The 26,003-nt window shown below is 35.6% G+C and overlaps 1 protein-coding gene across 1 annotated transcript in view; it reads right to left on the minus strand.

The window, feature by feature from the left end:
* Window positions 1-26,003, minus strand: part of CTNNA3 (catenin alpha 3) — a 1,859,096-nt gene that overhangs the window by 1,325,681 nt on the left and 507,412 nt on the right. The window contains exon 7 of the mRNA XM_032138296.2: window positions 24,636-24,839. Coding sequence (XP_031994187.1) covers window positions 24,636-24,839 — 204 coding nt within the window. The remainder of the gene's footprint in view (window positions 1-24,635; window positions 24,840-26,003) is intronic.

Below are 26,003 nucleotides of genomic sequence, written 5' to 3' on the forward strand. Positions count from 1 at the left end.
GAACTCCACCCTCGTGAGTTAATCACCTCCTGAATGTCCCACTCATAATACCTTTACATTGGGAATTAAAAATCAACAAGAATTTTGGAGAAGACAAAAATATTTAAACCGTAGAACTATCTGAAAAGACAATTAAGAAAACAATTCATTTGCAATAGCATGAAAACAAAGAAAATAACTACAATAAACTTAATGAGATGAAAGACTTGTACACTGAAAATTATAAAACATTATAATTAAAATATTGACCCAATTTAATTCATGTGCACGTGTATATCAAGTTTAAAGAAAACACAAATATATACAAGGACATTCCATATTCATCCATTAGAAGTCTTAATAATGTTAAAATGTCTATACCTGACTGGTCCAAAGGTAGTAAGCTATCTCATTTGCTCAGTTACAGATCAAACTCCTGTTCTATTCTTTCCCCTCTGACTACTACACTTGACTAGTCTTAAAAAAAAAATGTCCTTACTACCAAAAGTGATTTACAGATTCAACACAATCCCCATCAAAATTTAAGTGGCACTTTTTACAGAAACAGAAAAAAATGCTAAAATTTGTACAGAACCACAAAGACCCCAAGTAGCCAAAACAATCTTGACAAAGAACAAAGCTAAAGGAATCATACTTCTGGATTTCAAAAAATATTACAAAGCTACACTAATTAAGACAGTATGGTACTAACATAATGACAGACATACAGACCAATGGAACAGAATAGAGAGCCCATAAATGAATCCACATGTTATTTACCAATTAAAAATAAAATTAAATATGTTTTAAAAACCTACATGTATAAAGTCAACTAATCTTCAATAAGGGTATCAAGAATACAGAATGGGGAAAAGGTAGTTCCTTCAACAAATGATGCTGGGAAAACTGAATATCCATATGCAAAAGAATTAAGTTGGACCTTTACCTTACAACATATACAAAAATCATCTCAAAATGGATTAAATACTTAAACATAAGACCTGAAACTGTAAAATTCTTAGAAAAAAATAGGGGAAAAACTTCATGACATTGGATTGGCAATAATTTCTTGGATATGACTCCAAAAGCATGAGCAACAAAAGCAAAAATAGAAAAGAAGGATTATATTAATCTAAAAAGTTTCTGCACATCAAAGGCAAAAATCAAGAGAGAGAAGACGCAACCTATAGAATGGAAGGAAACATTTCCAAATCATACATCTATCCGATAAGGAGTTAATATCTAAAACAGATCAGTAATTCAAGTAGCTCAATAGCAAGAAAACAAATAACCCAATTTAAAAAATGAGCAAAGGACATGAATAGACATTTCTCAAAAGAAAACATACAGATGCTCAGTAGTATATGGAAAAATGTGCAACATCACTAGTCATCAGGAAAATGCAAATCAAAACCAGGAGATATTACCTCACATCTGTTAGGAAAGCTATTATCAATAAACAAAAAAAAAATCACAAATATTGGGGAGGATGTGAAGGAAAAGGAATGCTTGTACACTGTTGATATGAATATAAAATGATGTCACAGCTATGGAAAGCAGCATGGCATTTCCTCAAAAAATTAAAAATAAAAATGCTATATGATCCAGCAATCTCACGTTTGGGTTTATACATGAAGAAAATAAAAAGTAGCTGGAAGAGATACATGCACTCTCACATTCATCACATCTTTTTTTTTTTTTTTGAGACAGGATCTTGCTCTGTCCCCTAGGCTGGAGTGCAGTGATGCAATCAGGGCTCACTGCAGCCTCAACCACTTGGGCTCAAACAATCCTCCCACCTCATCCTCCCTAGTAGCTGGGACCACAGGGGTGTACCACCACACCCAGTTAATTTTTATATTTTTTGTAGAAACGGGATTTTGCCATATTCTCCAGGATGATCTTAAACTCCTGGGCTCAAGAGATCTGCCTACCTCAGCCCCTCAAAGTGCTGGGGTTGCAGGTGTGAGCCACTGTGCTCGGCCTCATGGCATCATTATTTACAATATCCAAGATGTTTAAACAACCTAAATGTTCATCACCAGGTGAATGGATAAAAAATATGTGGTATACTCATACAATGAAATATTATTCTTTATTGAAAAAGAAGGAAATCTGGCACTGTGACAACATGAATGAATACTTGAGAACATTATGCTAAGTGAAATAAGCTAGTCATAGAAGAACAAATACTGCCTCATACCACTTATATGAGGCATATGAAATAGTTAAACACAGAGAAGCAGAGAGTAGAATGGTGGGTGCCAAGGGATGGGAGAGGGGGAAATGGAAAGTTGCCATTCAACAGGTATAAAGTTTAAGATATGCAAAACAATTAAGTTATAGAGATATGTTGTCCAACATTGTGCCTCTAGTTTTCATTTGATATATTGTTCACTTAAAAATTTAAGATTTTAGTTCTCTTATTGAGTGTTTTTGTCACAATAAACAAATTAAAATAAATAAAAGTAGTAATCTCTGAAGATCAAGAGAGAAGAAATAACAAAAAAGTAAAAATATGAGTAAAAATACATTTCTTTCTTGAGTTTTCTAAATTATGTTTGATACTACAAGCAAAAATTAAAACAGTCTTAGGTGTTTCTCAATATATATAAAACAAATATTTAATACATTTATATAATAAATGAGTGAGATAAAATTACATAAAGGGTTCTACATTTTCCTCAAACTGGTAAAATGCTAACTTTATTAAATTATGATAATTATGTGTATATAATGTCATACCTTGATAAACTACTAAAATAACTATATAAAGATATATACTCAAAAATTCTATAGACACATCAAAAAATAATCTAAAGTATATTCAAGTAACTGACAAAAAGTCAGGAAAAATAAATTAAAAACAGAGAGAACAAACAGAAAACAAATTAGATGATAGATGGGTAGATAGATTAGACATAATCCTTACCACATCAATAATTACTTAAAATATACGTGGTCTAAATACACCAATTAAAAGATAGAGGTTAGCAGAACAGATTAAAGACCTAACTCAACTACATGCTATCCTTAAGAAACTTACTTCACACATCATGATACAGGTATATTAAAAGTAAAAGGATGGAAAAAGATAAACCATGCAAACATTAATCAAAAGAAAGTAGCTTTATTAATATCCAGTAAAGAAGACTGCAAAGTAAAGAAAATTACTCAGGAGAGAGGGAGACATTACATAATATTAAGAGTCAATCCTTCAAGAAGACATAGCTAGCCTAAATGTGCGTGTACTTAATGACAGAGCTATAAATATAGATGAAGCAAAAACTGACAAAGCTGAACAGAAGAGTGGACAAATTCACAATTATAGTTACAGACTTCAACATCCTTCTATCAACAATTATAAGAACGACTAGACAGAAAATCAGCTAGGATACAGAAAAATACAACAATACCATCAACCCACAGATTCTAGTCAACATTTTATAGAACACCTTACCTAACAACATTATTTTTAAGTTTTTCAAGTTTTCAAATTTGTTTTAAATTTTTCAACAAATTCCCAAGACCAGGAATGAGACAAGGAAATATCCTACAGGCAGCAAAGGACAATAAGGGAATACGTATTATTTTTAAGTGCCCATTAAACTATATTAAGATAGACCATATCCTGGGCCATAAAATAAGCCTCAACATATGTAAAAAAAATTAAGTCACAAAGAGTGTTTTCTCTGTACACAATCAAATCAAAATAGAAAATTGCTTATTGAAAGACAACAGGAAAATCTGCAAAAGAGAAAACATTCCAGCTCTCATTGGGCTTCAGTTTTTAAAACAAGAGGCGGAGAAACAGAAAACATCTCAAATCAGTAATCTAATCTTCTATCTCAAAAATCTAGAAAGAAAGCATAAAATACACCCAAAGTAAGCAGAAAGAAGAAAATAATAAAGAGCACAAATAAAATTGAAAATGAAAATCAAGAAATTCAATGAAATAAAAAAGCTGTTCTTTGAAACTATCAAGATAAAATGTTAAAATTCCAGAAAAACTAACAAAAAAAGAAAGAGAAGATACAAATTTTTAAGACCAGGAATGAAACAAAGAAATATCCTACAGGCATCAAAGCACAATAAGGGATTATACAAACAACTTTAACACATAAGTTTGACAAGTTAGATGAAATAAACCAATTCCTTCAAAAGCAAACACTATCATACAACTAACTCAATATGCAACAGATAATATAAATAGTTCTATAATTATGAAGGAAGTGGAATTTGTAATTTAAAAACTCCTGGAAAAGAAATCTCCATCCCCAGATAGTTTTCCTGGAGAACACTGCCAAATATTTAAATATAAATAACACCTGTTCTACACAAACTTTCCAGAAGATAGAAAAAGAGGGAGCACTTTCCAATCCATTTTATTACTACCATGATACCAAAAACAACAATAATATAAGAAAAATGCATATTAATACTCTTCATTAATAGAGATGAAAATATTTCTGATAAAATATTAACAAAAAGAATTCATCCATATGTAAAATGAATTGTATACCATGACCAAGTAAGATTTATTCCAGGGATGCAAGGCTAGTTTGATATTTGAAAATCAATGTAATCTACCATATTAACAAATTAAACAAGAAAAATCATACGATTATGTAAATTGATGCAGAAAAGGCATTTATCTGACAAAATTCAACACCCATTTATCACACAAACTCTCCAAAATCTAGAAACAGAGAAGAACTTCTATATCTTGATTTTTAAAAATCTATCAAAAAGAGATCTAAAGCTAACATCGTATTCAATGGCAAAAGACTGAATGCTTTCCCCTTAAAACTGGCAACAAAGTGAGGATATCAGCTCTCACCACACTTATGCACCATATTTCTGGAAGTTCTAACTGGTGCAGTAAGGTATGAAAATTAAAAGGCATACAGATTTAAAAGGAAGAAATAAAACTATTCCTACTATGTATACATGACATAATTTTCTATGTAGAAAATCCCAAGGAATCCACCAAAACAACAATAATAACAATTCCTGAACTACTAAGTGATTTCAGGAGGGTTACAAGATATAAACATACAATAATTGATATTACTTGTATATACTAGCAATAACAGGTGAAAATTAAAATTAAAATATAACATTTATAATACCTGAAAAATGAAACAATTAGCTATAAGTCTAACAAAACATGTATACGATTTCTATACTGAAAACTGCAAAATGCTGATGAGAGAAATCAAAGATCTAATTGAATGGAGAGACATCCTGTGTTCATGAACTGGAAGACTCAACACAGTAAATATGTCAATTCTCCTAAATTGATATACAGGTTTTTATAATTCTTATAAAATCTAAGAAAAAAAATTTTAGACATTAAAAATTATTTTAAAATACACATGGAATGAAAAAGTAGCTAGAATAGCTAAAAACAACTTTGAAATAGGAGATTAATAGGAATAACTCTAATGATTTCAAGACTTATTATATAGCTACAGTAGTCAATGCTTTGTGATATTTGCCAAGGAATAAACAAACAGCTCAATAAAATAGAATCATGAAACTAGAAATAGCCATACACAAGCACAGCAAATTGATTTTTCACAAATATGCAGAAGTAATCCAAGGGAGGAACAAATAGTGCTAGAGCAACTGGATATCAATAGGAAAAAAGTAGGAACTTTGAGAAAAGTCTCACACGTCATAAAAAGTTAACTCAGAATGGATCATAAATACAAAATCGAATGTAAAATATAAAACTTTTAGAAAAAAGCAGAAAAGAAATGTCGGACCTAGAACTTGGTGAACCATTCTTAGACACAAAAAGCATGACACATAAAAGAAAAAATAGAAAAAGCTTACTTCATTAGCTACAAAAAGCAAGAAAATATTTACAAAACTAATATCTGAAAAGGTCTCATATTTAGAACATATAAACAACTCTTTTTTTAATTATTATTATACTTTAGGTTTTAGGGTACATGTGCACAGTGTGCAGGTTTGTTACATATATATCCATGTGCCATGCTGTTTTGCTGCACCCATTAACTCATCATTTAGCATTAGGTATATCTCCTAATGCTGTCCCTCCCCGCACCCCCCAACCCACAACAGTCCCCTGAGTGTAATGTTCCCCTTCCTGTGTCCATGAGTTCTCATTGTTCAATTCCCACCTATGAGTGAGAACATGCAGTGTTTGGTTTTTTGTCCTTGCGATAGTTTACTGAGAATGATGGTTTCCAGTTTCATCTATGCCCCTACAAAGGACATGAACTCATCATTTTTTATGGCTGCATAGTATTCCATGGTGTATATGTGCCACATTTTCTTAATCCAGTCTATCGTTGTTGGACATTTGGCTTGGTTCCAAGTCTTTGCTATTGTGAATAGTGCCGCAATAAACATACGTGTGCATGTGTCTTTATAGCAGCATGATTTATAGTCCTTTGGGTATATACCCAGTAATGGGATGGCTGGGTCAAATGGGATTTCCAGTTCCAGATCCCTGAGGAATCGCCACACTGACTTCCACAATGGTTGAACTAGTTTACAGTCCCACCAACAGTGTAAAAGTCTTCCTATTTCTCCACATCCTCTCCAGCACCTGTTGTTTCCTGACTTTTTAATGATGGCTATTCTAACTGGTATGAGATGGTATCTCACTGTGGTTTTGATTTGCATTTCTCTGATGGCCAGTGATGATGAGCATTTTTGCATGTGTTTTTTGGCTGCATAAATGTCTTCTTTTGAGAAGTGTCTGTTCATGTCCTTTGCCCACTTTTTGATGGGGTTGTTTGTTTTTTTTCTTGTAAATTTGTTGGAGTTCATTGTAGATTCTGGATATTAGCCCTTTGTCAGATGAGTAGGTTGCAAAAATTTTCTCCCATTCTGTAGGTTGCCTGTTCACTCTGATGGTAGTTTCTTTTGCTGTGCAGAAGCTCTTGGGTTTAATTAGATCCCATTTGTCAATTTTGGCTTTTCTTGCCATTGCTTTTGGTGTTTTAGACATGAAGTCCTTGTCCACGCCTATGTCCTGAATGGTATTGCCTAGGTTTTCTTGTAGGATTTTAATGGTTTTAGGTCTAACATTTAAGTCTTTAATCCATCTTGAATTAATTTTTGTATAAGGTGTAAGGAAGGGATCCAGTTTCAGCTTTCTACATATGACTAGCCAGTTTTCCCAGCACCATTTATTAAATAGGGAATCCTTTCCCCATTTCTTGTTTTTGTCAGGTTTGTCAAAGATCAGATAGTTGTAGATATGTGGCATCATTTCTGAGGGCTCTGTTCTGTTCCATTGAGCTATGTCTCTGTTGTGGTACCAGTACCATGCTGTTTTGGTTACTCTAGCCTTGTAGTATAGTTTGAAGTCAGGTAGCGTGATGCCTCCAGCTTTGTTCTTTTGGCTTAGGATTGACTTGGCGATGTGGGCTCTTTTTTGGTTCCATATGAACTTTAAAGTAGTTTTTTCCAATTCTGTGAAGAAAGTTATTGGTAGCTTGATGGGGATGGCATTGAATCTATAAATTACCTTGGGCAGTATGGCCATTTTCATGATATTGATTCTTCCAACCCATGAGCATGGAATGTTCTTCCATTTGTTTGTATCCTCTTGTATTTCATTGAGCAGTGGTTTGTAGTTCTCCTTGAAGAGGTCCTTCACATCCCTTGTAAGTTGGATTCCTAGGCATTTTATTCTCTTTGAAGCAATTGTGAATGGGAGTTCACTCATGATTTGGCTCTCTGTTTGTCTGTGATTGGTGTACAAGAATGCTTGTGATTTTTGTACATTGATTTTGTATCCTGAGACTTTGCTGAAGTTGCTAATCAGCTTAAGGAGATTTTGGACTGAGACGATGGGGTTTTCTAGATATACAATCATGTCATCTGCAAACAGGGACAATTTGACTTCCTCTTTTCCTAATTGAATACCCTTTATTTCCTTCTCCTGCCTGATTGCTCTGGCCAGAACTTCCAGCACTATGTTGAATAGGAGTGGTGAGAGAGGGCATCCCTGTCTTGTGCCAGTTTTCAAAGGGAATGCTTCCAGTTTTTGCCCATTCAGTATGATATTGGCTGTGGGTTTGTCATAGATAGCTCTTATTATTTTGAGATACGTCCCATCAATACCTAATTTATTGAGAGTTTTTAGCATGAAGCGTTGTTGAATTTTGTCATAGGCCTTTTCTGCATCTATTGAGATAATCATGTGGTTTTTGTCTTTGGTTCTGTTTATATGCTGGATTACATTTATTGATTTGCGTATGTTGAACCAGCCTTGCATCCCAGGGATGAAGCCCAGTTGATCATGGTGGATAAGATTTTTGATGTGCTGCTGGATTCGGTTTGCCAGTATTTTATTGAGGATTTTTGCATCAATGTTCATCAAGGATATTGGTCTGAAATTCTCTTTTTTGGTTATGTCTCTGTCAGGCTTTGGTATCAGGACAATGCTGGCTTCATAAAATGTGTTAGGGAGGATTCCCTCTTTTTCTATCGATTGGAATAGTTTCAGAAGGAATGGTACCAGTTCCTCCTTGTACCTCTGGTAGAATTCAGCTGTGAATCCATCTGGTCCTGAACTCTTTTTGGTTGGTAAGCTATTGATTATTGCCACAATTTCAGAACCTGTTATTGGTCTATTCAGAGATTCAACTTCTTCCTGGTTTAGTCTTGGGAGGGTGTATTTGTCGAGAAATTTATCCATTTCTTCTAGATTTTCTAGTTTATTTGCATAGAGGTGTTTGTAGTATTCTCTGATGGTAGATTGTATTTTTGTGGGATCGGTGGTGTTATCCCCTTTTTCATTTTTTATTGCATCTATTTGATTCTTCTCTCTTTTCTTCTTTATTAGTCTTGCTAGCGGTCTATCAATTTTGTTGATCTTTTCAAAAAACCAGCTCCTGGATTCATTAATTTTTTGAATGGTTTTTTGTGTCTCTATTTCCTTCAGTTCTGCTCTGATTTTAGTTATTTCTAGCCTTCTGCTAGCTTTTGAATGTGTTTGCTCTTGCTTTTCTAGTTCTTTTAATTGTGATGTTAGGGTGTCAATTTTGGATCTTTCCTGCTTTCTCTTGTGGGCATTTAGTGCTATAAATTTCCCTCTCCACACTGCTTTGAATGTGTCCCAGAGATTCTGGTATGTTGTGTCTTTACAACTCTTAATAATTAACAGTAAACTACTATACAAAAAATTCTATTAGAAAATAGTCAAAAAACATGATGAGTCATTTCACTGAAGAGTATGTTCAGACAGCAAATAAACACATGAAAAGATGTTTGACATCACTGGCTATTAGAATGTAGATCATAATATCACTACACACTGATTAGAACATCTAAAAAAAAATAGTGAAACTATCAAATGTTGGTCAGAGTGTTGAATAACTAGACAAATTGCTGGTGGGAATGTAAAATTGCTCTGGAAAATAGTTTGGCAGTTTCCTAAAAACTATGCATCACATACCATAAACTAGCAATCACACTTGTGGGTGTTTCTCTTAGAGAAATTAAAATTTATGACCACACAAAAATCTGTACCCAATTGTTCATAGAAGCATTATTTGTAATAGCCCCAAACTGGAAAAAACAGAATGTCCTACCATAGTCAAATGTATAAGCAATGGTATATCCTACCATGGAATACTAATTAGCAATAAAAAAGAATAAACTATCAATATATCCAACTTGGATGGATCTCTAAGGCATTATGCTGAGTTTTAAAAAAGCCAATCTCAGAAGGTCCTACACTGTGTAATTCCATTTATAAAACACTGTATAATAACAAAATTATAGAAATGGAGAAAAGATTTGCATTTGCCGGGGGTTAGGCATGGGGCAGGGGCAGGTGGGAGGGGTAGGGAGGGGCAGGTGTGATTGGAAAGTGGTAGCAAAAGGGAGATATTTGTAGTGATGGAATATTTCTGTATCATTTTTGTGTTGGTGATTACACAAACCCATATATGTGATAAAACTATATACATAATTTATGTCGATACGTCAATATCCTTGTTTTGATATCTTGCTATATAGTTACATATGACGCAACCTATATAAGAAACTGGGCAAAGGGTACAAAGAACCTCTCTGTGCTATCTTTGCTACTTCCTTTGAATCTATAATTATTTCAAAATTAAGTTTTTTTTTAAAATTTAGTTTCTAGTGTTTGAGAGTCATTCCTGGGACAAAAATGAGAGGTGGATAGGCTTTCCCATATAGCATAAACAGCTGAATTAAAATTAAAAGCAGTTATCAAGTAGATTCAGTCAGTTTTATTTTTACAAGTGTTAAGTTTAATATAAAAGTCAGAAACTAAATAAAATGAACAGTCAATACTTCTAAAGGAGTTGTCAAATTAGAAAGAGCTTGTTTCTACAAAAGACAACATAATTATCACAAATAGTGATTATCATATCTCTGCTATGAACCAAACAAAAATTATTTTTCTCTTCCCAGTTGTAAGCCAACTGCCATACTAACCGTCTTGCCAACTTTGTATTTCCTTTGCATATTCCTTTTCTTCCGAGCCCCCAGTACTACACTTAAAATTGCCAAGGAGGAAGGGAGACTTAGAAACTGCAAGAGGCTAAATAAACATTTGCCTGTGACTATTCCACAGCATAAATTATATAATCACTAGGTATTCAATGATTCTAATTTAATACTGCTAAAGAGGGCAGGTGATCATAATGCACATTTTAGAAATATCAATTGTGGGTCACCTGAAAAAGTTTCAAAGTCATTCTTAAATGCAATTACCAATATCATTATAGCATAAATGCATTCAGACACAACTAAACTCATTAAAATGGAACTCTGCAAGAGTGTAACTTACCTAGGTTTCTTGGGTTTTTTTCACACTGGACACTAGAATCTTTACCCTTATAATTAGATAAGGTTCACCCACTTCAGATCTCTGTTATAAGGGTTTAATTTATATACACTGGTTTAATTTTTAACCCAAGACTTAAAGAACATGAAAGATTTGCAGGGATTAACTAAATCTATTCTTTGTAATAGAATCCATTAATAATTTTCTCTACATCTTTCTACTTACTAATATCACTTTTGGATTCTTTCTAATACAGCTGTAACTAACAACTCTTACCACTATGGCTAAGGAGACAGTCTAACTCATCCTCTGTACCTTCTAGGCTATTCCCTACATTTGTTGTTAGGGTGATTCAGATCCTTTATGTTCTTCTCAAAGTAAAGTCTTTGCCTAAAATATTGTATAGTATTATGATTATCTATTATTGTGTAAGAAGCCATTGCAAAACCTAGTGTTTAAAAAGCAACAACTTCTAGCCAGGCACGGTGGCTCATGCCTGTAATCCCAGAACTCTGGGAGGCCAAGGCAGGTGGATCATCTGAGGTCAGGAGTTCAAGACCAGCCTGGCCAACATGGCGAAACCCTGTCTCTACTAAAAATACAAAAATTAGCCAGGCGTGGTGGCACATGCCTGTAGTCCCAGATACTCAGGAGGCTGAGGAAGGAGAATCACTTGAACCCAGGAGGGAGGGGTTGCAGTAAGCCAAGATGAGCCATTTCCCCCCCACCCGGGGTAACGAGGGAAGACAAATTCAAAAAAAAAAAAAAAAAAAAAAAAGGCAACAACTTTTTATTCTTTCTTATGGTTCTGAGGTTTGACTGGGCTCAGCTGAGATATGACACATCAGGTCTCGGTGCAGCTGCAGTCAAAATTTGGCTGCAGTGGGAACCGTATACAATTTTGAATAGGCTGGACATACAAGATACCATATTTAACGCGGGCTTTTGGCTAGGAATGCAGGTCTATCAACCAGAGTGCCTACCTATTTGTGATCTCTCTCTGTAGGCTGGGCTTCATACAGCCTAGAAATTGCATTCTGAGGGGAAATGTCTCAAAGTTGAGCACTCCAAAACAATCAGGTGAAAGCTAAAAGGCTTTTTATGATCTAGCCTCAGAAGTCCTAGAATGTTACTTCTGCCATATTTAGTTGGTCAACCAAGTTATTAAGTCCAGCCAAGATTCAAGAAGAAGTGTATTAAACTCTATCTTTATGATGGAGGAAAAGCAAAGTCATGCCAAAGGAGAATTTTCAAAATGTGAAATATTGTTGTAGCTACCATTAGAGAATATAATCTATGACATATAGAAAATTTCATTCCTTTCTGATATACAAGTATAAAATGTCACTTGCTTATTTTACTGGATAACCCTCGGAATGACAGCATGATGAGGTAGCTCTACGTATCCCTGACCTAAGTATTCTCTCTCCTTTCTTTTATTACCCCAACAGAAGCATTTTTAAAGTTATAAAAATATAGAGGTTATCGGCTGAGTGTAGTGGCTCACGCCTATAATCCCAACAGTTTGGAAGGCCAAGGCAGGTAAATCACCTGAGGTCAGGAGTTCCAGACCACCCTGGCCAACATGGTGAAACCCCATCTCTACTTAAAAAATACAAAAAAATTAGCTGGGCATGCTGGCTCACACCTGCAATCCCAGCTACTCAGGAGGCTGAGGCAGGAGAATTGCTTGAACTGGGGGCCAGGGGTTGCAGTGAGCCGAGATGGCGTCACTGCACTCCAGCCTAGGCAACAGAGTGAGACTCTATCTCAAAATAAAAAAAGGTTATCCGACATTAAAAACATCATGATATAGCCAAATTCTATTAATACCAGATGTACAAAGAAGAGCTGGTACCATTCCTACAGAGACTATTCCTTAAAATTCAGGAGGAGGAACTTTTCCCCAACTCATTCTACAAGGCCAGCATCATCTGGATACCAAAATCTAGCAGACACACAACAAAAAAAGAAAACTTCAGAGCTATGTCCTTGATAAATATCAAGACAAAAGCCCTCAACAAAACACTGGCAAACTAAATCCAGCAGCACATCAAAAAGATAATCCACTATGATCAAGTAGACTTCATCCCCAGAATGCAAGGTTGGTTCAACATACACAAAGCAATAAATATGACTCATCACATAAAAAGAACTAAAGACAAAAACCACTATTATCTCAATAGCCACAGAAAAGGCTTTTGATAAAATTCAACAACCATTCATGTTAAAAACTTCCAATAAACTAAGCATTGAGGGAACATACATCAAAATAATAAGAGCCATCTATGACAAACACACAGCCAACATTATACTGAAAGGGCTAAAGCTGCAAGAATTCCCCCTTGAAAACTGGCACAAGACAAGAATGCTCTCTTGCCACTTCTATTCAACATCGTAATAGAAGTCTAAGCCAAACCAATCAGGCAAGAGAAAGAAATAAAGGGCATCCAAATAGGAAGAGAGGAAGTCAAACTATCTCTCTTAGCAGATGACATGATTCTATATGTAGAAAACCCCATACCCATAGTCTTAGCTCAATAGCTCCTTCAGCTGATAAACAACTTAAGCAAAATTTTAGTAAACAAAATTGACTTACAAAAATCACTAGCATTCCTATACACCAATAACAGCCAAACTGAGAGAAAAATCATAAAGGCAATCTGATTCACAATTGCCACAAAAAGACTAAAATACTTATGAACACAGCTTACCAGAAAGGTGAAAGATCTCTATAACAAGAATTACAAAATGCTGCTCAAAGAAATCAGTGAAGACACAAACAAATGGAAGAATATCCCATGTTCATAGATGGGAAGAATCAATATCATTAAAATGGCCATACTGCCCAAAGCAATTTACAGATTCAATGCTATCCTATCAAACTACCAATGACATTCTTTACTGAACTAGAGAAAACGATTTTAAAATTCATTTGGAACCAAATTGAGCCTGAATAGCCAAGGCAATCCTAAGCAAAAAGAACAAAGCTGGAGGCATCACATTACCCAACTTCAAACTATACTACAGAACACAGTTACCAAAACAGCATGGTACAAAAAAAGACACGTAGACTAATGGAACAGAAGACAGGCCCAGAAATAAGGCCACACATCTATGACCATCTGATCTTTTGACAAAGCTGACAAAAAATAACAATTGGGAAAAGACTCCCTATCCAATAAATGTTGCTGGGATAATTGGCTAGCCATGTGCAGATGATTGACTCTGGACCCCTTCCTTACACCATATACAAAAATCAAGTCAAGATGAATTAAAGACTTAAATGTAAAATCCAAAACTATAAAAACACTGGAAGAAAACCTAGGAAATACCATCCTGGACATAGGAATGGGCAAAGATGTCAGGACAAAGACACCAAAAGCAATCGCAACAAAAGCAAAATTTGATTAAACTTAAGAGCTTCCACACAGGAAAGGAAACTATCAACAGAGTAAACAGACAACCTATAGGTGGGAGAAAATATTTGCAAACTATGCATCTGACAAAGGTCTGATATAAGAAACTTATAAGCATCTATAAGAGACTTAAATTGACAAAAGAAAAACAACCCTATTAAAAAGCAGGTAAAGGATATGAACACACTTTTCAAAAGAAGACATACATGTGGCCAACTAGCATATAAAGAAAACTCAATATCACTGATCATTAGAGAAACACAAATCAAAACCACAATGAGATACCATCTCACACCAGTCAAAATGGCTATTACTAAAAAGTCAAAAAATAACAGATGCTGGCAAGGTTGCAGAGAAAAGGAAGCACTTATATACTGTTGGTAGGAATGTAAGTTAATTCAGCCATTGTGGAAAGCAGTATGGTAATTCCTCAAAGAACTGAAAGCAGAACTGCCATTTGACCCAGCAATCCCATTACTGGGTACATACCCAAAGGAATATAAATCATTCTATCATAAAGACACATGCAAACGAATGTTCATTGCAGCACTTTTCACAATAGCAAAAACATGGAATCAACCTAAATGCCCATCAATGGCAGATTTGATGAAGAAAACAAGGCACATATTCACCATGGAATACTATGCAGCTATAAAAAATAATGAGATCGCGTCTTTTGTGGGAACATGGATGGAGCTGGAGGCTATTATCCTTAATAAACTAACACAGAAACAGAAAACCAAATACCACTTATTCTCACTTATAAGTGGGAGCTAAATGACAGGAACTTATAAACACAAAGAAGAAAACAATAAACACTGGGATCTTCTTGAGGGTGGAGGGTGGGAAAAGGGAGAGGAGCAGAAAAGATAACCACTGGGTACCAGTCTTAATACTTGGGTGATTAAATAATCTGTACAACAAACACCCATGACACAAGTTTACCTATGTAATAAACCTTCACATGTACCCCTGAATCTAAAAAAAGGTTAAAAAAACCACAAACACTATGATGGAGAAGGCAATTCTTCATAGTGCTATGCTGTCTACCATGGCAGCCACTGGCACATGTCGCTATTGAACATGAAATATGGTTAGCCCAGCTATACTATAAATGTAAAATACACATCAAATTTCAAGGACTTATAACTAAAACAGAATGTGAGATATCTCATTATGATGTTTATATTGATTGCATGTTGAAATGATGATACATTGACTTAACTAAAATTAATTTCACCTGTTCCTTTTAATGTATGTAGCTACTAGAAAATTTAAAATTATCTATTTGGCTCACATATTATTGTACTTTGCATATTTCCATAAGATAGTGCTGGCTAATAAAATAAACTAAATCATATTTTCCAGTATATAGTACCACAAAAGGTCATGGTTTTTGTACCATTAAATGGTTTTCAGGCATTTTAATTGCTTCATGCTAAATCTCATGTGAGACATATAAGCATATTCAAAGTAAATATTTTGGTATTTCTAGACCAGGCGCAGTGGCTCACGCCTATAATCCCAGCACTTTGGGAGGCTGAGACAGGTGGATCACCTGAGGTTGGGGGTTCGAGACCACCCTGACCAACATGGAGAAACCCTGTCTCTACTAAAAATACAAAATTAGCCGGGTGGGGTGGCGTATGCCTGTAATCCCAGCTACTCAGGAGGCTGAGGCAGGATAATTGCTTCAACCTGGGAGGTGGAGGTTGCGATGAGCCGAGATTACACCATTGCACTCCAGCCTGGGCAACAACAGTTAAACTCAGTCTCAAAAAAAAAAAAAAAAAAAAAAAATTGACCAGGCCTGGTAGTGCACACCTGTAGTCCCAGCTACTCAGGAGGCTGTAGTGGGAGGATGACTTGAGCCTGGAAGGTCAAAGCTGCAGTGACCTGTGATCACATCACTGCCCTCTAGCAGCCTGGGTAAGAGAGCAAGACCCTGCCAAAAAATAAAAATAAAAATTAATTAATTAATTAATATATTTCAATGGAAATTGATTTATGAATATAAGGCAGCCAAGATGATATGAGGAACTCATAACTGATTAACATTGAAGAAAAATAGGCAAAAATTAAAATTCAGCTTGTTTTAGAAGGAAAAAAATTGGGAGTTTATCAAATAAATATTTAAAAGAAACACATTTGCAAACTAATAGCCAGTACTTAGTCTCATATCCTTCCTTTCTTTCTTCCCTCTACGTTTCCTCCAAACTGAACTTCATATATTTCCCACAGCAAACAACCTATGTGATTCCTGCACTGTGCCTTTGCACAGGCTCTTACCCCTTTCTGGAATTCCCAACTCCCTCAACCGTCTAATGAGTACCTACTTCTCCTTCAAAAGCCAGCTTAAGAGCTTTCTCTCCTCTGAAGCCTGATCCACCCCAGGGGAGTTAACCACTTACTACTTGGTGCTCTTATTGTACTTACATTCACCAGTATTACAGTTTTTATCATGTTCCATTTCATGTACTTGTTTGTCTGATTCTCCTTGACAACTAAGACTGCAATTGTTCATACTTTGAAACCACCGCTTCTCAGCACAATGTTTATAGAAGAATTATGAAACTAGAAATTGCAGTAACACCAATAGCATTTTAATTTAAATTTTACAGTTTAGCTATCTGTTATTGCCCGTACAGAATCTGTCAGTAAAATGTGTTAAATCTCTCTCAAAATCTATCATATGTATTCTTGTATTTATTATATATATACATATGTATAATACATACATATATATACACACATAAACATACACACTATAGTTATATAGTCATATAGTTTCTAGGTGGCCATAATTTTCGGTTTGCTTGAGATGCCTTTTATAGATCAATTAAGGTCTGTCGACCACTTTATGAATCTTTGTCTCTCAGAAGTAACCCAGTTTTGGCCGGGTGCGGTGGCTCACGCCTGTAATCCCAGCACTTTGGGAGGCCAAGGCAGGCAGATCATCTGAGGTCAGGAGTCCAAGACTAGCTTGGCCAATGTGGTGAAACCCTGTCTCTACTAAAAAATACAAAAATTAGCCAGCTGTGGTGGCACACACCTGTAGTCCCAGCTACTCAAAAGGCTAAGGCAGGAGAACCACTTGAACCCGGGAGGCGGAGGTTGCAGTGAGCCAAGATTACGTCACTGCACTCCAGCCTGGGTGACAGAGCCAGACCCCATCTGAAAAAAAAAAAAAGTATCCTGGTTTGGATAACAAATTACATGTTTCTCCTAATAATTTTCTAAACATTACCAATAGTAAATTAAATTCTCTGTGAAGCCAAATACTCTGACTATAGTTGCTAACACAGGATAATATTGCTCAAGGGCTATAAAAATAATCTTTTTATTTTTGCTATTAACTGTTGTAGTGAATAATGTGGTGCTTCACCCAGATTTCCTTTATAAGGGATTCCCTTTTCAGCTGAAAATACCAGCTGTGATGGCTCACATCTCTTTTCCTCACTGGGAACAGTCCTCAATTGCAGGAACCTGCCTCATCCAAAGTTACACAGCTCCTAGGAAGATGTGCCATCATGATTGACAGTTGCAGGAATTCTAAAGGTCCATTCCCCCATTTCAATATGAAACAATTCTGAAAGGCCATCCCAGCTCCAACACTCCCCATAGGACAGCTAAGATTTCCATTGTAAGTTGGCTTCTCTGCCAATCTGCCTTTCTCACCTCCTTATGTGTTTATTTTCTGAAAGAATGTCCCAACAAAACTTTTTTGTACTCAAATTTACTTTCGAGTCTGTTCTAGTGTACATGATCTAAGACAACAATCACTCTTCACTCTACTGTCAGCTCCCACCTAGGAACTATGCTAGGCTCAGGACCCTTATATTTCATCCAAGTTAGAACTAATACTTCATGCCAGGATTCTTGATTCTTACTATATCTCTGTCATTTCTACCATTTGATCTAGTTTTATTTTTATGGAACAAACAACTCTGAATAAAGTTTAATGTTAAAAAACCATAGCAGGAACTTCTAATATACGAGGAATGCCTAAACACTAGGGAGTAAAGGAACTCACTTCTTGGGAAAGGATCAGTTGGAATAATCCACAAAGTGAATGACTGACTTACCCCACAGATATTAGAAATCATGACTGCCTCTGCTAGCAGGCAAATGACAAAGGGCTCTCAGGCTTTAGGCTCTCTGGCCAAGAGGATGTAACCTTTAGGGACTTTCACCTCTGTATTGCTCTCTGCATTTCACCTCTGTATTGATTGCTCTCTGCAAGACATAAAAGTCTTGACACTTTGGAATATTCTCCATTACTTTATTTTTATTTTACAAAAATTATTTCATTCTCCTCCTGTGCTCTGGCTCTATCTGATTGGTTTCCCTTTCATTAAAAAAGATAAAAATGGCTGCCTACTTCTTATTATTTCAGCTTTTCTTACTAGTTCCGCAGTCACATAGCTTGCATTTCTGTAGGATTCTCACAAATAATTTTGATTATTAAGAGAGATTAGTACATTAGAGCACAAAGAAGAGATATATGAGAATAGTCTGTTTCCTCAGTAGAGGAACCCAGATGCCTCCTTTTCCCCAGTGAGCACTGCACAAGCTCCTCTTAAACTCCAAAGTGGACATTCTATGTCAGATTTACATGACACCAAACTTAACTTGTCCAGAAGGACTTGTAATCATTATTTAACAGTCATCCATGGAATTAAGGAACATTTAGTAGAGGAATAAGACTAGGAACCTGGAGGAGCTAAGAAAAATAATAGCTGAAACAATAAAGTTATTTCCAAAACAATTCACATATTTAAATACCTGTCTAATATTTAGTCCTTAATTTAGGCACAGAAAACAAATCAGAGAAAAAAAAACATTTTTGCCAACTTAACCAGATCCCCACTACTTTTTATTTCTCTCAACTCCCAGCTTGTTGAATTATCAGCTCCTATATTCCGGCTTCAATATCTGAATCCAGCCTTTTTCACTGTGATGATTCCTTTATATCTTCTTGGACTTTGACTTCATGCTCTAATCAATCTAACCTTGGTTGATATCTCTGTTTTTAGCATATCCACTCTTGCACAGACCTATATAGGATACTGTTTACTTCTTTTAAGTTATCCAGATATCTGTAAACTGAAAAACATTGTCTCCAAACAAATCAACCACTCAAAAATCAGTTACCACTACAGAATAATGAAAACTGTTAAGAATATAAAAATGTAAAGCATCTAGTACAGTACACTTGAGCTGATAATGACAATTCTCATATGCAGTCTATGCCAAAAAAAAAAAAAAGGAAGGAAGGAAAGGAGGAAGGGAAGAAAGGAAGGAGAGAGGGAGGGAGGGGGGGAGGGAGGGATGGAAAGAAGGAAAAACATAGGCTGAAAGCTGCCTTTACATTTTTAGAATTTTAATTCTAACCTGTCTCTTGTATTCAAAAAGCCATTGCATATAGTTCCTCCCAACTGTTTTACTGTATCATCATAGGAAATAAAAATCAATTAATTAAGACTGGAATTATTTCCAAAATGCATTTTCAGGAGTGAGATGGAGGTCCTATTCAAAAGGAAAAAATCCCATAACATCTCTTTGCATGTAGGCTTTATATGAATTTTCAGAATTTCCCAAGACATGGAATGCATTAAACTCAAGACACACAATAAAGGAGGTTTCTGAATAAGAGAGCCAGTCCATTTGATTCTTTATTCGCTCAACAAATATGTAATGAGAACCAACAATGTCCTTCCACATAAAACACCAAGAGAAGAAAAAAGTGGGTAGATGAGAGGTCCAGAAATGCAAATTAGTTCCTGCATGGAGCTTAGGCCTGACTTCTTTACTCTAGCAGCATTATCTCTCACTCAATTCTAATAATCCCCTATAGTCATGTATCACCTGAATATTAACTTTACTAATAATTATACATCACCTAACACATCCAACCCAACTACAACAATATGATTTCAACCCACTCCCAGAAAAATATCCATGCTTGGTGTTATCTTAGGACTCAAACATAATGGCTGCCTACCTACAATTCTATTTTCACCAATTACAGAAAGATCACCATGTAAAAATAATTGATTTCCTGAAGATCATTCCTTTTTCACAGGGCCTCGTTGCTCTGCCCCATTTATGAAAAAATTCCTTAATTATGTTATACATCAGAGAAGATGAACCAGGTCTAACCAGTCATAGAGATACAACAAAATAAGCAGAAATATCTTAGAAATATATATCCCTAAGTTTTAAAAGATAAAAGCTATATTTTCTCTGATCCTAAATGTTTCCTGGAGTGTATTTTTAAGGAATAAAAATCCTGTTCTAGAATATGGCTGGATGTGGATCCAAATGCAGAGATTAAGATAAAAAAGAATCTATTTCTGGATATTTACATTGATTTCCAGAAGAGATTTAATGCTTTGCAAAATAAGACCTTTTATAACAGGCAGTCCATTGTATAAATGTAGTAGGTGCTTGAAGCTCATTTCAGTTAATGTCAGAGAGGCTGTTTCTCCATTACATGGCATATACAATATGCAATCATTTCATTCATTCTTTCATTCAAAAATACAATTCAGCTTTTTCTAAATTCTATGCATTGTGCCTGAGGCTTGGGATAAAACTAAAAAAAACAGACATGTGATCTGCCTGCACAGAGCTTAAAGTGTGTGAGGGATGCTGTCTATAATGGATTTGAAATGAAAGGATTGATAATGATTCCACTGAAGAGACTAGGCAAGACTAGTATTGATATAATGTTGTGAGTCTCCCAGAGATGTCCATATTCAAATTCCCAGAACCTGTGAATATGTTACCTGACATGGCAAGAGGGATTTTGCAGATGTAATTAAGGTTAAGGGCCTTCAGATGGGAGGATTATCCTGGATAATCTGGGTGGCTCCCACTAATCACATGAGTCCTAAAAAGAAGAGAATCTTTCCAAGGTGTGGTCAGAGAAAGAGATGTGAGGTTGGAAGCAGGGTCAGAGAAACATGACATTGCTGGCTTAGAAGATGGAGGCAGAGGGCCATGAGCCAAGGGATGAGGGTGACCTCTAGAAACTGAAAAAGGCAAAAATAATGGACTCTTCCCTAGAGACTCCAGAAAATAACGCATTCCTCCAACACTGATTTTTACTCCAGTGAGGCCCAGGTCAGACTTTTGATTACAGAGCTGAAAGATAGAAATTTGTGTGGTTTAAGACACTAAGTGTGTGGTAATTTGTTACAGCAGCAATAGAAAACTAACCAAACATATATACATATGAATCCACTCATATAAATTTAACAGGACAGTATATATTAGGGCAAACATACATAATCAATAGTGTTAAGTGGTTGTCTGTTTTGTCCGTTATAGACCCATCTCATCTCATTTCTTACTAATTTCTTATTAATGTGACAAGACATTGAACTTATTGAATGTTGAGATTCCATTTTAAAAAATGATCAAGACTTGCTGATCTGTTTAAGGAAGTGAATTTATTTAGACTCAGAGGAGTCATATGGTTGTGTGGACTGAGCCTGAGACAAACACAAGCTGCATTCATTTCTCACTGCTGAACTGCTCTGGCTGGACACAACAGATTTGCAAAATTTAAGCCAATCTCTGAAGTCCCCTTCATCTAAAAGACTCACAGGTTTTGATGAATTAATCAATTTCAGTTTTTATGCTTATCATCAAGCATTTACTCCATCAGCACAGCTCAATTACAAAAGCTACTGACTGATCTCAAAAACAACTGGGTCCACCAAAGGAGACACAGTATTCCTCAAAACAGAAAGATGAGGACTTAAGTATTAGAGCCATCCCAAGTCTTTGAGCAAGGTTTGAGTTCAGCTAGTTCCAGAAAAATGCATTCCCTTTCATTGAAACTGATGCAACAGCTATAAAGAAGCATTATTTGTGATAGAAACCTGGAGTGACAGTAAACCTGGGGATGAGATATGATAATATACTCCACAGTTTTCCAGGTTGGTTCCTGCTACTTAATTACAATATTCATTAGCTCGGTCCAATTTGCTCAGTTTAAGTAAACCATAAAATCACCACTATTTTGATGTGATATGTGGTTATTACATACAGGGCCAGCTTCAGGGGCCTGCTACTGCACACAGGATCCCAATTTTAGACAGGGGTCCCAGGCTTGGGTTTTCATGCTCTGCTACCACAGTCTTGAAATTTTTAACAATTTTACCTTTGAATCTGTGTAGTCCAGTGCGGCAATGAAGCACATGTCTTGGCTCATATGCAGTCCTGCCTCCGAGTGACTTCCTGGGATAGGTCCTCAGCCACTTGTTCTCCCACCCAGTGATTACTGCTGCCCTTAATTCCTTGTGGGGGCCTTGGCACACCCTGGGGTGGGTCAGGGTCATCTGGTGGAGCCACAGACACCTGTGAGGGTCTGCAGTCACTTTACAAGTACCTCTATACTCTAGAAATCTAACATTAAATAGCAAATAAAAATAACATTTCACAGGTCATAGTCTCTAGTGACCTATATGTCACGAGACATATAGTCACTTTATAAGTACCTCTATATATAGTCACTTTATAAGTACCTCTATACTCTAGAAATCTAACATTAAATAGCAAATAAAAATAAACTTTCATAGGTCACGAGAGACTATGTAAGAAAGCTACAGTTCCTTTCCCCTGCTTTTTGAACAAGAAGCCTCACATTTTCATTTTGTACTAGGCGCCACAAATTACGTGGCCAACCTTACTTATGTATGTGGGTAAGTTTGCACATGTGTATATATCTGAATTTGTATCTATAAAGAATAAAATACCTTTCTATTTTAGATAAATTGAACTTGTAATTTTATAATTTCTAGGGAAAATAAATGTATATATAACTTTACTATATTTTATCTGTAAAGATAAGAATAATAATTGTAATAGTTTACACATCATGAAAGAAGGCATTTCAATACAATATTATCTTCTGAGATTTTTATGACTGATGAAGTACCTTGAAAAATCTTTAAGAATATATTATATGCTAAAAATGGGGATATTCTAGCTTCAGGCATTCTAGCAGGACAAAACATTACTAAAATTTTCTTATTAAAGATATCTACCTTACAACTTTGATTTATTGACAGGTGTGAGATTTCTGGTCAGGAACCAAAGTCATCAAATATTAAGAGTATGAAGATACATCAAACGTGTTGAAGGGTCCTCAAAATGCACCAAATAATTTTAGTGCATTTCAATTATTCACATAAAGTACTTACATTGAACAGTCTCAAATGTCTTAAATTCATACCTGAAAAGTGATAACGTTTGTAACTAATCATTCTCGAAGCATACCTACATGAATCTTGAATTCTTCTATTTATAATTGCAGATGAACAAAATATCCCTATTATAACTTTCATTTTGTTTAGCTCTATTATTTAAGGAATCTTCATAATCAATATACAATTGACAATATATTCAAGATTTTTCTCTTCACTTTATAAATATTACCAAGATTTGAGGGGAACAATAGTTATAGACATTCCATAGATGAAGAGATATATATTTCATATATATGTATATATAAGTGAAACAAAATGGACTTTGAAACAAATATTTTTGCCCTAAATTTAGACATTTACAATATTTCTGATAGCTAAAACTTCAAAACAAAAAAAAAAAATAGACACTGTCACATTTGAAAAAGATTACGAGCTGCCAAAACTGCGTGGGTGCCTGTAGTCCCAGCACTTTGGGAGGCCAAGGTGGGAGGGTCACTTGAGCCCAGGAGTTCGAGACCAGTCTGGGCATTATGGCAAAACCCCATCTCTACAAAAACTACAAAAATTAGCTGGGCATGGTAACACACCTGTAGTCCCAGCTACTTGGGAGGCTGATGTAGAAGGATCATGTGAGCCCAGGAGTTCGAGGCTGCCATTAGCTGTGATTACCCAACTGCACTTGAGCCTGGGCAACAGAGCAAGACCTTGTCTATCTCCATAAAACAACAACAACAACAACAACAACAAAATAACCTGCATGGGCTCTTTACACACCTTCAAACATAGCTCATGATCCCTGTAACATCACTTTTATTGAATACTAACTTCTAATGGCCTTTCATTATTCACCAACTTGATCCTGAGCAATCTGCCCCTCTCTTTATCTTCTTTATATTTCTTAAATTGATGTGCAACTCTAGTTTCCTTTCTCCAGTCCTGATTCCCTTCTTCAACTAATAGTGAGATACTTCCACAAACAAAACAATCACCTGTAAATACTCCTCTGGTTCTGATTTCATCCCTAGAAACTCCCAGGGTTGTTGTTCTCTGTAAATAACCAAGCAGAATTCACTTAGAAAATCAACCCGTGTAAAATCACATACTCATTTGTAATTTATCCTATTTTGTACACGAAAAGTATCTCAGCATATATTTAAAGTACAAGGGAAAAGGGGCTAGGGACGGGAGGGCAAACCAGTCACCTACATTGTTCATGTACTCTGAAAGCAGATCCTGAAGAGCCTGGCGAATGGCGTTGCATTCTGCGATAATCCGCTCTCGGTGGAAGTCCCTCGTGCATGAAGAATCCGCCAGCAGAGCAGCCCCACTGATAATGGCTTCAAGGCGTTTCTCTAGTGATGGTCTTATTTCCTCCTCAGTCACTGTGAGTGGATTCAGGACAATTAAATTCTAAGAGAAGAACACATATGTATGGTTAGAGCTCCATGGCATTTCACTTTTATGAAAAACAAATGTTACTTTGCTTTTGCATTTAGAATTCAGATGTGATAATAAAGAGAACCGTGTTTTACTGCCTCGACTGGTTCACACATAATGCTATGTAGTGATTATTATTCTGATAAATAATGAAAGTGATGCAATTATGAGCTTTTGTTCTAGTCTCAGACAGACCTGGATTCAAATCTTACCTTTCTCCCTCATGCAGTTGTCTTACACTTGCTGAGCCTCAACCTCTTGATCTATAAAAGCAGAATATTAATGTTGCCTGTGTTGTAAAACTGTTGTAAGAATGATATAAATGCTTAATACACTGACTGGAGCATATTAACTGTTATTTACAATAGTAACTTTTATAGACTGTACTGTTTAGACAATATTTTCATGTATCTCATCCTGACAGCACCATGAGGACGTAGGCAGCAATGTATTAATAACCATACATTTCAGCTGATGATGAGTGACACTGAAAGGCTGTCTTACCCAAGGTCATAGAGCAAATAAATAGTGATGTTCAGACAAGTATCCAGGCCTTTCAATACCAGATTTAATATTATTTTCATTATGCCTCACTTTAAATCATAAACTTTAGTTAACTTTAACACTAACATATCAAAGTAAATTCTGAATTTTAATTATTTAATTTAAAACAAAACTGCTTCTTCCTGTTGATCTATTATAACTTCCAGCTATTTCCAGCTATTAGAACCTGACACGGTAATTTTAAGGTTACCATTAGACATATCTTCAGGTAATAGGAGTCAAAATCATCTACAGCCTCTTAAGAAAAGATGGAGGGTATATGCTGCTCTAAGGGTCTTTTATTAAAATACTCCAAGAGAGGAAGTCTTTCCAAGATTAGGCATAATGTGAGAATTGCAGAAAGAGATGGTGTAGAATAAAAGCTCTCTGAAGAACCCTTAACATGAAATGCAATCACATAATGATCTTCAGAGTGTGAAAGTCTCAGTGTGAATCTACACACAAACACACAGTGTGAAGATATTATAAGATTTTCCTAGTGTATAATCTTGTGTATAAGATTATAGACATGTATATGTATTCTACATAGGTAGAGGTGTGTATGTACGTAAATAAGTAATTATATGTGTGTGT

The sequence above is a fragment of the Hylobates moloch genome, unplaced genomic scaffold, assembly GCF_009828535.3.
Source record: "Hylobates moloch isolate HMO894 unplaced genomic scaffold, HMol_V3 SCAFFOLD_3, whole genome shotgun sequence".
NCBI classification, from domain to species: domain Eukaryota; kingdom Metazoa; phylum Chordata; class Mammalia; order Primates; family Hylobatidae; genus Hylobates; species Hylobates moloch.